This window comes from Anarrhichthys ocellatus, unplaced genomic scaffold (assembly GCF_004355925.1).
Source record: "Anarrhichthys ocellatus isolate YVR2014 unplaced genomic scaffold, GSC_Weel_1.0 scaffold3, whole genome shotgun sequence".
Classification (NCBI taxonomy): Eukaryota; Metazoa; Chordata; class Actinopteri; order Perciformes; family Anarhichadidae; genus Anarrhichthys; species Anarrhichthys ocellatus.
Window position 1 is genome coordinate 7455729 of NW_022280033.1, and position 14310 is coordinate 7470038.

General features: G+C 40.7%; 1 protein-coding gene across 1 annotated transcript in view; it reads left to right on the forward strand.

Moving 5' to 3' along the window:
- Positions 1-7775: 7775 nt before the first annotated feature.
- LOC116379514 (VPS10 domain-containing receptor SorCS1-like) overlaps positions 7776-14310 on the forward strand; it is a 40941-nt gene continuing 34406 nt past the window's right edge. Inside the window, exon 1 of the mRNA XM_031841472.1 lies at positions 7776-8700. Coding sequence (XP_031697332.1) covers positions 7978-8700 — 723 coding nt within the window. The 5' untranslated portion in view covers positions 7776-7977. The remainder of the gene's footprint in view (positions 8701-14310) is intronic.

The following is a 14310-nucleotide window of genomic DNA, read 5'->3' on the forward strand; positions in this document are numbered from 1 at the left end:
TGTGTGTGTGTGTGTGTGTGTGTGTGTGTGTGTGTGTGTGTGTGTGTCTGTGTGCACGTGCAGGTCACCCTGAAGCTGCCACACCAGATGTGCAGGAGTCTGGATTGTAAGGAGTGATGAGTGGCTCCCTCTCTGACTCTGCAGACTTGGAACAATGCACACAGGTCTCTCCAACTAATGAGCTCTCTATATAGAGAGCACACAGTGAGAGCCTCCTCTCTGCCTACAGTTTCAATCAGGACCCCCATATCTGGGGAGCAGAGCTTTTTATGCTTGTGCTGGCGTCGGACCAAGGAACTTGATACAAAATGCAAATCGGCATCGAGTACCTGAGGTGGTTCCAGTTTGTTTGTCTCACCACAATGTGGAGAGTGACAGGTTCTTTGGATCAGAATGGAGTAGGCTTAGGTATGCAGAGGCAGTGAGGTTATTTTTGCTTTACACTTTCCAACAGATACGAATGCATAGGCTTTGGATTCTCTTACAAAGCACTTTCTATATCTGTGACAGCACACAAAATCTTTTAAAAATACATTTTAAATAACTTCAGAGGTATGTTGTGTGGGCAAGCGTACTGTATCCCATTTACGCATCACAGCGCAGGGACATAGATGAATCATCTGTTTTAACATTGCAAGCGTGTTGTATTGGAAAGCTCTGCTCCCCGATGGGCGGTTAAAACCGACTCAAACAAATATGGGTTACAGGGGCTTAGAGAGTGACGCAGCCCCCCTTGAGGCAAGTGTCCAGACCTCTTACTAAGAAATGACTTCATTATTCATTTCACCTTTAATGTCTTTGTTTTGCAACAGCGCTTTAAACGGAGCAGGACCACTAACTTCACCCTGAGATGCTAACTACCAATGGGAAGCTGCCAAAAACACGAGATAAAAGTTCACTCAGTGCATTAAAAAAAATCTAAAAATAGTTTTTTTTTTGTCAGCGGAAAATATACAATGAAAGGTGATATGGCAACTGTATCTCATCATTATTAAAAGCACCCACAAGGAGGGGAAACGTCCTTTTATCATCACTGGGAGCAGCAGAATGAAATCGGGCATAAACTAAAATCTTGTATTCCCAGTGCTAAATATGACTCTAATGAGTCAGGGGATTGCGGGCTTTTAACCTATAGGGTAAATATTTTTACCAGCCTTGTGGTTTTTTACCTCAAGGGGGGGGGGCAATAGAAAACAACATACCACATGTTTTTGGACTGCTGGGTACATTAAGACTTAGGTTGGTAATGATGAATTTTTTTGCACAACAGGCAGTTTGGAATGCAAATCTACTCGTATGCTACCAATCATAGCCTGGTAGCAATATCATAAAATATTCATTTTCACAGGAACCCTATTCTGTGGTGGTGCAAAATCCTCTGCCTCTGATGGAGAAGTACAAAGATAGACTCACATACCCTACAGTGTTCCTGTGCCATATCGTGTACCTGTCAGGGAAATTACAAAGACTCGTGAGGTTGCGTCAGATTTCAAACGCCTAACCTTTCTGTCTTAGGAGTGATTCTCTGGCAGCGCTAAATTTATGAGATGCCCTCTAGTATATTACAAGCTTGCTGTTTTGATCTATGAGGTTGTGATATAAGCTTTGGTTAATAATTGATGTCTGGAAAGGAGGTCTCTCTCCAGCTCCTTCATACGACTCAAAAAATGACATTCCTGAAAATAAGAGGGGTCTTCTGCAGGATGATATATTTCACTTTGTGAATTACTGATGTACCGTGTGGGAGTTCCCAACCCCTTCTCGCTCCCTTGTTATTGTGCAAAGTTCAGTGTTTTTAAGTTTGACATGGCCTTTAGACCAGTAAGCAAAGGCTGTGCTGACCTCATTAGTGATTACTGGTTATCATGTGAAGCTAGTGTTCTGTGTCCTGAACTTTCTATCCATATGCTAAACAACACAAATTACCTTTTTCTCATACGTTTCTCTCCATGACTAATTAAGTTCAGGGAGAAGGGGACTATAAGATGACTGCTTTGCAAGGAGAAACATGAAAACAGCATGTTGCTGCCAAAGCTAAGCTGCTACCAAAGGGTGTGTAAGCCAGGTTTAGAGAAATAATTTACGCTTCTTCGCTTTCTTGCCGAGAGCCGTGCTTGAGGTGTCATTTTTTGAAGGGAAAAGAATAAGTGTCAGTACTCCCCTTATTTATATGTTGACGTGTGTATCAGCAGTCTCTTGCTACTAGTTTCTAATTACTGATTATTTCTTTTCAGCATATTTCAGCATGTTATACTGTGCCTTCGTCTGAACATTCTTCTGGAAATGTTTGTTAAATCATATTCTGTAAATCAAAAGAGCAGATCCAGGAAACTTTATGAAGAATTATAGCACCCTCATTCTCAACCCACCTCTCCACATTGTTTTTATGTGCATATAGCTGTGAGGAGTGCAGAAAAAAACACTTGCACTATCTGTGCCGTATGATTATGAATCGCTGGTGCAAAAGAAAGAGTCACTGTACGCCAAGGAATACAATGCAGAGGTACGAGTACTTGGAGCACTGACTGAGAGTGACATTAGAACATTGACACTCTCTGGTCAGTAAATACAAAGTTGCAGCCGGTTGCAGTGTTGTTTTTTTGTTAAACAATCAAAATTCATGTGTGGGATATTCACCGACGTATTTTGCGGAAGAACAGAATGTTCAAAACTCTTATCCTTGTGTTTACCACAGACCTTATTTCAGGCATGTAACCAAAAACCCATTCAACAAACCCATTGACTTCAAGACGAGGGAACCGGACGTGCCAAAGTGCCAAATCATTTCTGGGTGTTTGGTTTCAATCCTGCAGCACTCTATTGCTGTAACCATGACATGTTACAGTTTTGGAAGCCACAGACAAAATGTCGCCCTGCCGATAGTTGCCGTCAGATCATAAAACGCTTCTCTGTGTCACTGTAGAGGGCATGGGCAATATTTGGCATGAACGTATATTGTCTTTTAATTTGGGGTACTTGTTGTAATGTCAGACTATTCCTTTAAGTGAAAATCAGATGGTATTCAGCACCACACTACAGCAGTTCTTATTGGTCATTATGGATGGATGAGTGGGTAGATAGATAGACTGGGTTTTATGACTTGTCATTTGCAAATAGAGTAGACAGTTTAAATGGGGATATCTTTAATTGATAATTACAATCATGGTTGTGCTGCTGTAAGCTAATGATGAGTTAATATAATGTAACTCCTGTGACGACTTTGCTGAAAAATTGTTTGACTTCCAGAGGTTCTTCCTGCATATCTCTTATGCCCCAAGAACACTTTCCAAATGTTACTCCAGTTAATTTATGATATTCACATGTGTGGTTATTACTTAATTTTTCAAAGATTTCTCTCTACAGTTGCAAACTGCTGTAATAATCTCTGAAGTGAGACAGTCAATAAGGAAAAAAGACGACGCGTTTATGAGGAAATCTTCAGCAGGGTGCCCGGACTTCTGTCACTACCACACAACCTTCAAATGGACTTCTAAAAGTTTTAGTTACAATCAACTTCAGGAGAACTTTGCCCGTCTGTGCATATTTCAATATTTCTCTCAAATATTAATGTTTACATATCCAGGGTGTCTCCAACTACAGGTCATTTTTCATTTTGCACTCTCAGGGCTTCCTCTGAGCACCTGCAGGCATCCGCCAGGAATCAAATTTGCTAATCTAATAAAGGGATGATTCACCTCACTATCATTTCCCACGGTGTCCATTTTCATAAAGAAAAATAAGAATAGGGCCATTATCTGCAAACGTATGTGAATTTGCGACCCTCAAATGAACTTCACCTCGAGTTTAGAAGCATCTTCTCACAAATTACTTCTTTTTAGCTTTTACGGTATTTGAGGCACCAAATAACAATTACATTTGTAAAACACACGGAGAAAGCTATCAGCACTAACATCTCATCTAACTCTAATGTACAGGGCCACAGAAACTTTGTTTTAAGAACATCTAATTTCTGTAATTGTCCCTTTTCCTATTTAAAAAAGATATTAGGCTGGGACATACTGCAAGTACAGATAAATCCAAGTGTGTGCACCAGCTGGATATTAATTAAAGAGATAGCATGTTTCGTTTTAGTGGAAGGTACAGATGGGCTCAAACATCTATGATGGTTTTATTTGTTTTATTCAAGCCTGGTGGCTAAACTGTTTTAAGAAGTGTTTCCCAGAGAGAGAAAAATAATGGAATTTAGTTGTGAAATAAGTTTCTTTTATGACATGGAAAATTAAAATTGAGACTAATTTCAAATCAAACGACCAAAACTACATACATAATTGGCTATTTTTGACCATTATTCTGCTCATGGTAAAAAAAAAAAGAGTTAATTCCTGGTGCCCTAGGCTATACTTTCATTTCTTCTAATATCACAAACAGGTCAGGCCAATCATTCTCTCATACCTATCACACTAATGCACATCAGTGCATTTTGGCTTCTTGGTATGAGTGAAATGAGTAGAAATATAAGCCCTGTAACTGAAAAAACATACAGTTTCTCGAATTGTGTGAATAATTTGCTCTTTTAAATGTGGATTAATGCAAAGTTGTGATCGTATAGATTGCTGCTGCTGTTGTCCTGAGCTGCACAGAGGCAAACTCTGCAAAAAATATGGAAGAATGAAAATGAACGTAATGGTGAAGAGATACTTTAATGGGAAAATTCGTCTTACTTATTACTAAATCTGCATAAAAATAAATGATGGTTTTGGATCAGACTACATATTTAAGAGCTGAAGGTTAATGAATTAAAGCCATGTCTACTATGATAAAATAAACAGAAATGGACCGAAGGAATGCATATGGTATATTTCTATGTATCTGTACAATTCTGTGAGTAGCAAAGTATCACTTCGCCATTTTACTACAATGACAACATACTGTATATAACAGTAAACCTTAAAGGATTTGTGGTATGAAATAGATAGAACCCAAAGCATTCACTGGGGTCAGAACACTTAGCCTGCTGCCCGTATTGCCTCTCACCATATCTCTCAATAATGTAATTGAAATCATTATTTGAAAAGGCGATTTTCTCTCCTGGTGCGCCAGAGGTGTGTTCAGCACTAATTGAAGTGGATGTCTCGGGTGTCTAGCTACTTCAACACCTTCTATCTCAGCACGAGTGGTTCTGTAACACATCTGCACGAAGGCAAAAACCTGCACAGAAGTTTCACACTTTTTTCCATTTATTTTATCAGTGAAGATGATTGGGCGTAGATCATTATTGGATCCTGAAAAGAGAGGTAATTTTTCTATGGCAACAGTGTGTGGCTTTTAGTCGTATACACACACACACACACACACACACACACACACACACACACACACACACACACACATTGCTGCTTATATTCAATACAGCACTGCAGGCAGATGTTAACTTTTTAGTTGGAGCAGAAGGGCGAGACAATGTACTCTGCATGACTAATGTTCTGAGTGTCTTTGCTCCTCTTTTTATATTACTGTTATGAGCACCAGAGTCATTTGAACAGTTGTGAAAGTGAACCAGACATCAGAGTGGGAAAGGTCTAATTTCAGAGATGGGCTCTACAGTGCCCTTTTCTTCTTTCACTGAAATCTGTTTAATTAAAAAAGGGAGAATAAATCCAACAACATGGATCGCTGTCACCTCGCTCCTTTGTGTGCTTTCCACACTGTCTGCTCACAAGTTTCCCCCATAGAAGTATGAGCTCAGGGAGCATAACACAGTTTGTATTCAGCCTGTGTGACAGGCGGCAAACCAGCAATCTTGTCTGTCGAAAGACAATGATTCCACTCAGCTGCCATGTTGTGCACACAAATGTGCTATAAGACGTGAGTCCGGAAATGTGTCACCTTGCACAGTGAAATTCAAAATCTTTGAACAATTCAAAAAGATCCTGTTTGGATGTTTGGCTTTTAAAGCACACCTCCAAGCTTGCTTGTACTTTCATAGAAACAGATTTAGTTTTAACATGTGAAATCTACATCCTAAATAAAAGCAGAAGTAGAAGTTAAACGCTAAGTCTACAACTAGATTAGTCTGCAGCTATTGTGATAGTCGAGTCACTGTTTCGGTCACTTTTGAAGCACGAATGCCAAACAGTCTTTTGGTCTAGACATTTTCCAGCTGTTCACTGATTTAGATCATTGTAAATCTAATATCTTCAGGTTTTGGGCTGCTTTTCAGATAGAGCGACTGATTTGAAAATGTCACCGTAGTCCCTGGGAAATTATGATGGCCCTCTTTCATTATTTTCTGACATTTCAAAAATGAATTGGTTGATCAAGAAAATATTCAGCAGTTAATTGATATCCATCTAAACGTTTGTTTGCGTCCGTCTTTGGGACATTATTTTTAGCACAGAAATATTACAAGCAAAACAAGACAAAGTACTAAGAACGAGGCACACACAAACCCAGCAGCACAACCATCCGTGTCTAAACTCAGCAGGCAGGTCGGGCAAAAATCCATTATTATCACTCCACAGTGTCATTGCAGATGTATCCCACAGAAAGCCACGGCAAGTAAAAAATACATGTAAAAAGTCATACAGGTGACACACACACACAACCATTACTTCATTTCAGACACCGTCCGCATTGTAATAGTTGAACTGTGCAGTAGGTTTGCATTACAGTCAAGACTTGAGCTTTTTGGCCAATGTTCCCCATGATTGAAATTCTCAGTCAGCCATCAATCTGCATTATAGACTGGTTTCCCCTTGTCTGGTGGGGGCTAACTGAAACAGATTGAGACAGCTCTTGCTCACTGAATCACTAATGGCTGCCAATGAAAGACGTCTCTGTGCAGTTGACCCGTGTGTTGAACAGGATCACGTCGCAGCACAGAGCGATGGGGAGAACACAGCTCAATATAGGGAGTCTCTTCGGCATCAGTCACCAGTCAACAGTATCCTCATCCTATTGACTAAATGTTGCCTAGAAATAGAATCTAATCACAGGGTTTGGACAGGCTCTACTTCTCCTAATGGTTTACCATTAGGTGACTGGAACAAAGCCCAAACTTTTGAGAAATATAACATTATATTCCAGGGTGTCCGCATTGCATGGCAATTACAGGTTCTCAGTTATTTCCATGGCGCCTGCATACTCCTCTGTGCTTGACTACAACAGCAGAGACCAGAGGTGTTTGATGGAGAAAATGATTGCTTACTCACATTCTGTTTGAATCCTTTTCATTATCTAGTGTCAAACACCCCTCCATTAACCCGAAAAAAGGGCACCCTAAAACCGAGGCTAACATTTGGGGAATATGCACTCTCCACTCAGCTGTGCTAAATGGATAATGCAGGAGTGCAGCCTTAGTCTCTCCAAGCCATTATGCAGGCTGGCCACCACAGGGTCGTTACCTGCATGGCATAATTGACAGGGAACACAGGCAATCCTGTTAATTGATTACCTAGGCATTTGCTAATAGGAAATACAAAGCCTCATCGTGTTTTCTGAAGAGCCCAAGTCAGGAACAGTTCCACGCAAGGTCTACCATGATGCAGACTCAATAATGTATTTTAGACTTTTCCCCAGAGACCCCATCATCAGAATACCGTTGACATTGTTTTAGTCCAATGCAAAATTACCTATAGGATGATGATCCAGGCAAATATTTCACAGTGGAATAGTATCTGGCACAATGCTGATCAAAAACAGAATAAAAACCCCAGGGGACCATGTGCCTCTACAGAAATACAACTTAATTAAAAGTACGCCCAGTTGCTGTTTTTTTCATCCAAGTTGAGCTGAGGATGCGGAGGTATGGGCCCCTCTCCCTTCTCGTCCAGGATTCAGCCTCCAGCTCCTCCTCTGATGCATCGTTTGCATCAGTACTTGGGAACACTTGTCCGCGCGCTGCTGCACCTCCCCACAGTGCATTCACGGACTCCACTTTACCAGGTGATGACAGACCAACGCTCAAGAGTGAAAATGGTATGTTTTTAACACGCCTGAAGTCGGAATCAACGTAGAATGGAGACGCACCTCGGTCATTGCCTTTTTATCATTTTCTCTAAGTGGATTTGGCTCTTCACCCTAACTTCCATCCTGGGCGGAACAAAAGCGGAGCTAAGGTGCATTCCTTCGTGCCAGCTGCCGCTAATTAAAGCTGTTCCCCGGGAACTCTCGGAGCTGGATTTGACTAATTTTGGCGAGGCACCAACTAAAGATTTTGTCGGATTTACGGATTGGTCACCGGGCGCCAAACCCGCCGACGGCGACGACGAAAAGCACAACGTTGCTGAATTAACGGCGAGCGAAGAAAGTTCGTCCAAATTGCAGCCACGGTTGGAGGGAAATAACGCAAGTTGGCTCCAGAAGGACGGGTTGAACGGTCAGCAAAAACTTTCCGGCCCGAAAGTGTTTCCTGGAAGTGCTTCACCCGCGGCTGCCCCTGCTCCCAGTGAGGGAAACGTGACCGAAAATAGAACCGGTGATGGAAAAAATAACACCGAGGAAAATGGGGCGCAGGGTGATGTGACAGTGGGCCTGAACGAGGACACGGATACGGACAGTTGGAGACGAACACGGAGTGCGAGGAGCGCAGACACCTGGTCCGAATTCAGACCCGAGGACGGGGAGGACGCTGCGTTTTCGGACCAGGAGGAGTTTGAGCTCACAAGTTCGACATTTGCACTCACCGGGGATACGGCTCATAACCAGGCGATGGTGCACTGGTCCGGACAAAACAGCAGCGTAAGTAGTTGATGCGCAAAAGATTTACGCACGGACCTCTTTTGACGCAGTGTGGTCTGCGTGCAATCACAAATGTTGCATGTTGATTTGAGTAATTTAAAGCAGTAGTATTGACTGAGAATTACGGAACATACTAGATGTCATAGAGAGTTAATGTGCGACTGCTCAGACGTTGCATAGTTTGAGGGAATCAGTCTTGCCTCGCTTCATTCTGTCTCGTACTCTCGCACGCACACAAACACACATGCCATCTACTATTGTTATTTGATTAATTAACTTGGCAGGTAGGCTGAAGTTTAAAGGAAAAAGATAAGTAAAAAATAATACAACTTTGATGTTCTGCATAGAGTTGTGTTGCTTTTTTTCTATTGATTTTAGCTATAGTCGTGCCTATATGAGAGCAATAAACCTTTCCATGCACCTGTCTTCTTGCTTGAGCCTTATCCGCCTTGCTCAAAAATAGAAAGATGCGTGATGCTAATAAAAAAAGTATACAGCTCACTGAACACAGATACTGAAAGCTAAAAGTAAGTCATTGTACAGATTAAAATTATAACACATTTACAAAAAGAATGTAACTTGAAGTGGTCTGTACAACAAAGAGAAATCTGGAGCAAGAGGTTTAAAATAGCATCTTAGTAATATTGTTGTTGATGGATGGATGGATGGAGAAATATAGATACAAAGAGAGATAAAAGACAAAAATGGAAAGCTAACAAAATAGATGTTATAACCCAGTAGATAATGTCCTATTGTCTTATATTTGGTTGTGGAATTCTAACAAACCACATTGAACGGATGTGAGTGAATAAGAAGAACAAGAAGGAGTCTTCGATGTAAGCCAAGAGCTTTACTATATGTATGTCTACAAGCAAAGGGACTTTAAATTCTGAAAGATAGCTGGAGCCATGCTCAGTTCACCCAAAATCACGCTCACATGCTCTCTTTTCTTGTTTTGATCAGGTGTCAAGCAGCAGAGTTTGAATTATTTGTAGTCCTTAAATCGACTTTTCAGTAAGACCAGTGAAATGTGTTGTACTCTCGCCTGCTTGAGATGTAGACATGAATTAGCTTTTTGACATCTTGCTGGCTTAAATTGCACCGTGGAAATTTTTCTGAGATGAAATAAGCTGATTTAGAGGTGTGATTTAATACTAAAAGGCAGTGAGCCGATGCTTGATGTGGGGAACCAGATATCCAGGATTCTTGCACGGTGCATCTCCTTTGCCCTCAGGGCTTAGCACAAGTATTTATGTCCTGCGTGTCTTTCATTGAGTTTTAGGTACTTATAACTCATCTATTTATTAAATGCAGACATGCTTTGAGCCAGTTCTATCATTTGGCTCTGCAGATGTGTATGTGTGTCATTGGCGTAGCTGTGGAAATTGACGATACGATGACATCATCTAAGGGCAGTGTGTAGACTGAGAAGAGCATGAGGCCAAGTCCCAGTCATGTATTAATGATTTAGAACATAGTCAGCAAGACCAACCCATTTCACAACAAATGCATCTAGTGCAGCCCACTACAACTGAACCGGAAATATTTAAAACATTTGTCTTCATGCTTTATAACTATATCAAAGTTGACTGTTCATTTGTAAAACAGATGCAAATAAATAGTAGAAAGAAAAAATAACAAACACCAAAATGAACCCCAACATTCTAATTCATGTTACTTTTTTTCAAAGGAATAGTTTAACATTTGGAGACATAAACTTATTCGCTTTTTTTGCCTCATGTGAGTAAATATAAAAATAAAGCTACAGCTAGCAGCTGATTTGCTGAGCATTATGGCTGGAAGCATGGGGGAAACAGCTAGCCTCACTCTGTCCAAAGGGAGCAAATTTTGCCTAGCAGCACCTCTTAATTGTACTAAATAACATGCTATCATTATCGCCAGGATTTGGCATTATCTTTTTCACAGTTACATGAGGAACTTTCTAGTCCTGCTCTGAGTCATTTCCCCCCTAATGACACAGAATCTCATCCCGCTTACTGTGTTATAATGTGTGTGTGTGTGTTCCCACGTCTGCGACATGCCCCACCCTTACTCTCTCTGTAGGTGCAGGCCAGGAGGTCGCCAAGAAAGCTCACAGATTGGTGTTCTCTTTAGAAATCGGTTTAATAATCTGTTTCAAAAGTGGCCAATGTCCCTTTTTCAAATTCAACGTTGTTTTTTTAAACTTATCAACTGATAGAGTTCAGTCATAATTGCTGCAATCAGCTTCCCTGAATGTATGAGAAGAATTGTAAGAGGTTTGGCAGCTAGTCAGACATCAATAATCAACCTTATCTTATATGCCGAATAAAGAGAGGGAGACAATTTATGAAATATGGATACATTGGCCAACAAATACAAAGAAAGTGTAAAGGGGCTGGTGAAAGCTTGCAGTGTTCATATACGTAATATCCCCTTCGGCTTGTTAATGTGACTCAGTTTGTGTGGGTAAGTGCTGCCCTGTTTTTATACCTCAGGCACTTCTCACGTTTTCTACAGGAAATCAAGTTTTCACACTTGAACTCAAATATTCAAACAGCTGATAGTTACCTATATAGTGCAGCCTACTGTAATGTATTTGTTGAGACTTTCAAATTGTGAAATTTTGTATTTGGTTTAGTGCATACAGTTTGTGAGACACAATGTCTGAGCTTGTTATTGACTGTGATGTTTAGTTTTCCTGTCAAATTGCAGATATTATTTTTTGTAGGCTTCAGTGGCAAATGACAAAAAATGATTGTTGAATGTTACTGTTGTTTTATAATTTCTCCAATTATCACTGTTTGATAAGCTGCAGTGTCATTTCGGCATTTTAATTCAAATGAAAACAAAGGAAAATGCGATCAGTCCATTGCTGCTACCACACCGACTCATGTGGTTATTGTCAGTCACGAGCCCAGATTTGTGCTTTTCAAGTATACTTTGGGTCATAGAGGTCTTTTACACTTGTTTCCCAAGTTGCACCTCTGTTTCCCAATCAAAACAAAGATGGCAACTTGAATAAGAAAACAGACCTGAATGTATGCTAATGAATGAGTGACACAACCTGGGCTGGGTCTGTCACATGCAACATGTTAATACCAAAAGAACTCTCACATCATTTGACCAATTGAATTAAATTATTAGCAATTAATTAATTGATTAGTTATCATTTGAGCAATCAAGCAAGGATTTTATTATAATGAAACAAATTGTAATACAAATATATAATATAGTAAGCCTACTTTATTACTGAGAAGATGTATTTGCTTAATTCAGAAGCCTATTGTGGCATCCATGCTGCTATAGCCTTGAACGGTTTTCCTACAGGAGCCAGTGCGGTAGATGCAAAATTTCAATCAACTTGTGTTGCAGAGGATGTTTATCAAAGATCTACTGGAACTTTATTAGCAGTCAGTGAAAAAAATGTTTTACTACAGGAAATGTGAGGGCTTAAAGGAATACTTCACCCCCCAAATGATCATTTGTATATCAGGTACTCCCCCCACGTTACCTTGAATTTTAGTTTTTCTTGCATGGCTCCACGGTAAACAGAGAATCCAAAAACTGACAAATGTGTTGATGCATTGAAGTACATGGGGGCTGCTTTTCACAACAGCAAAGCAATCTCAAAACATCAGTTCACAAACTCTTTCACAACTCATGCCGTATTTTCCAATTCTCATTCATGGAGTTGTATGCTCACTACTTCCCAAACGCACACGTCTTTGCAACCGCCTTTCCATTACACTCCTGCACATGCAGGCGCATTACCCTTGTGCGTGTACTTTTTATTTACCTTTTGTTTTAAATAGTAAGATTTGAGCTAAAATGCAAACTGTATTGATCTGTTCAAATGCCAAATTCTCTGTATAGCTGCAACAGGGCGGGCCTTGTACTCAAGTGCTGTGCGTTCGTAAAATGCTCTGTCTGCTGCTGTCCCACTGTCGCTCTATCGGTTGTTGCCAACACAACATGGAGAAAACTAGGGTGCTGGGCTGAATCCATAATCGTGACACCAAACCATCTAAGACATCTTTGACCCCACATGGGGGATGTAAGCCCCAGCCAATAAGCAGGGTGTGCAGCCCGTTGTCATTCACAGGTTAACCACCGCTGCTTTGTCATGCCCCTCGTCGTCCCAAGCCTGACACAGACAGGCCACAGCTGGATGAAGTGTGCCTTGGCTGCATTCATTCAAAATCCATCACCTTCCCACAGGTTTGTGAGGAGGTATGGATGTGTTTATTTGTGCTTTAGAACGTAACCGCCGTCAAACAATCAGAAAATAACATTTAATTCTTCTGATTCAAGGCTTTGTTCTCACGAATACCTTTCCCTGTCTTCATTCACTCTCTAGTTCGCTCCACCACTACTTCTCTATCTCTCTTTCTCGCTTGTTGAGCCGGACAAGAGGAGCCAATTTTGAATGCTGTGTTTACAAAGAGCAACTGTTAATGTGACTACATATTATACTTTTCATCAGGCGCTGTGATCCCCTTCAAACTGAACATCTAACAGCAACCAATCTGGCAGAAATGTACTTTTATTCAGGTGCTTTAGTTTCCTCTCACAGTCCAGCCACATGCAAGGAAAGTGAATCAGAAAGTCTAAATGTGTGAATGTGTTTGTCATTCTGTGTTAGCTTTGTGAGATTGTCAAACTGTCCTGGGTAATGCCCAGTGCATGCTGGGATAGGCTCCAGTCCCTCACGACCTTGAACACATCTGTCCTATTTTGTTTCCACTCTACCCAGCTGTTTTAAATGCCACATTTAATGTTAATCACTTAAGATTCTCCACAGAAGCGATACAGGCAGCACACTTTATTATTTATTGTATTGCAGGTGATAGATTAACAAATAAAAAGGTGCTTGTGTCCTGATTGTGTTCAGAAGCATGAAGTTGTTGGTTTGAAGTGTACACCATCCTCCTCTATCTTTTCTTCTTCTTCCGTGTGTGTGTGTGGGGGGACGGGGGACGGGACGATAGAGATCCCTACAGCATCCAGGACATTTCTTGGGAGTTTTTGTCCTAAATTAATCAGGTTGTTGATGGAAAGCCTGTGTCTACATCTCACTACATCTCAGCCTTGAGCTTCAGCTTGCTTTTCAGTAGTTAGGGCATTTAGTCTGAGTGAATTTTCTTTTCTTGGCAAAAAGGAGCCTCATAATCTTTCTCTGCTGAATCGCCACTTTTGTGTACTCAAAACCTTCTTTGCAGGGGTATCAATCGGCTCCAGCTCCTATCGGCAGTGATGGAAACATGACGTGCGAGTGGACACACTTATTTTCGGCCTTTTTCCGGTGCGATGCTGTGTCACACGCATTGAAGTGAATATATTAAAAAACAAAATCAAAAGAGATCTGGACAATTATTATAATTTATCAAGGAACAAACTTATAATTAATATTCTTTCCTCAAAGCCACCAGACTCCAGTCAGACAACAGTTACTGTGCGTCGCTGATCATCAAAACAGTCTTCATTGAAACTCGACAGAAACAATGAAACTCATTAAAACCATCTTTCCACAGTTCTAACAATCATCAACTCTGGTTTGGTCGAAATAAACCCCTTTATATACCGAGTTAAATGGGAAAATAAATAGCTGTTATATGCTCTCCTCAAAGA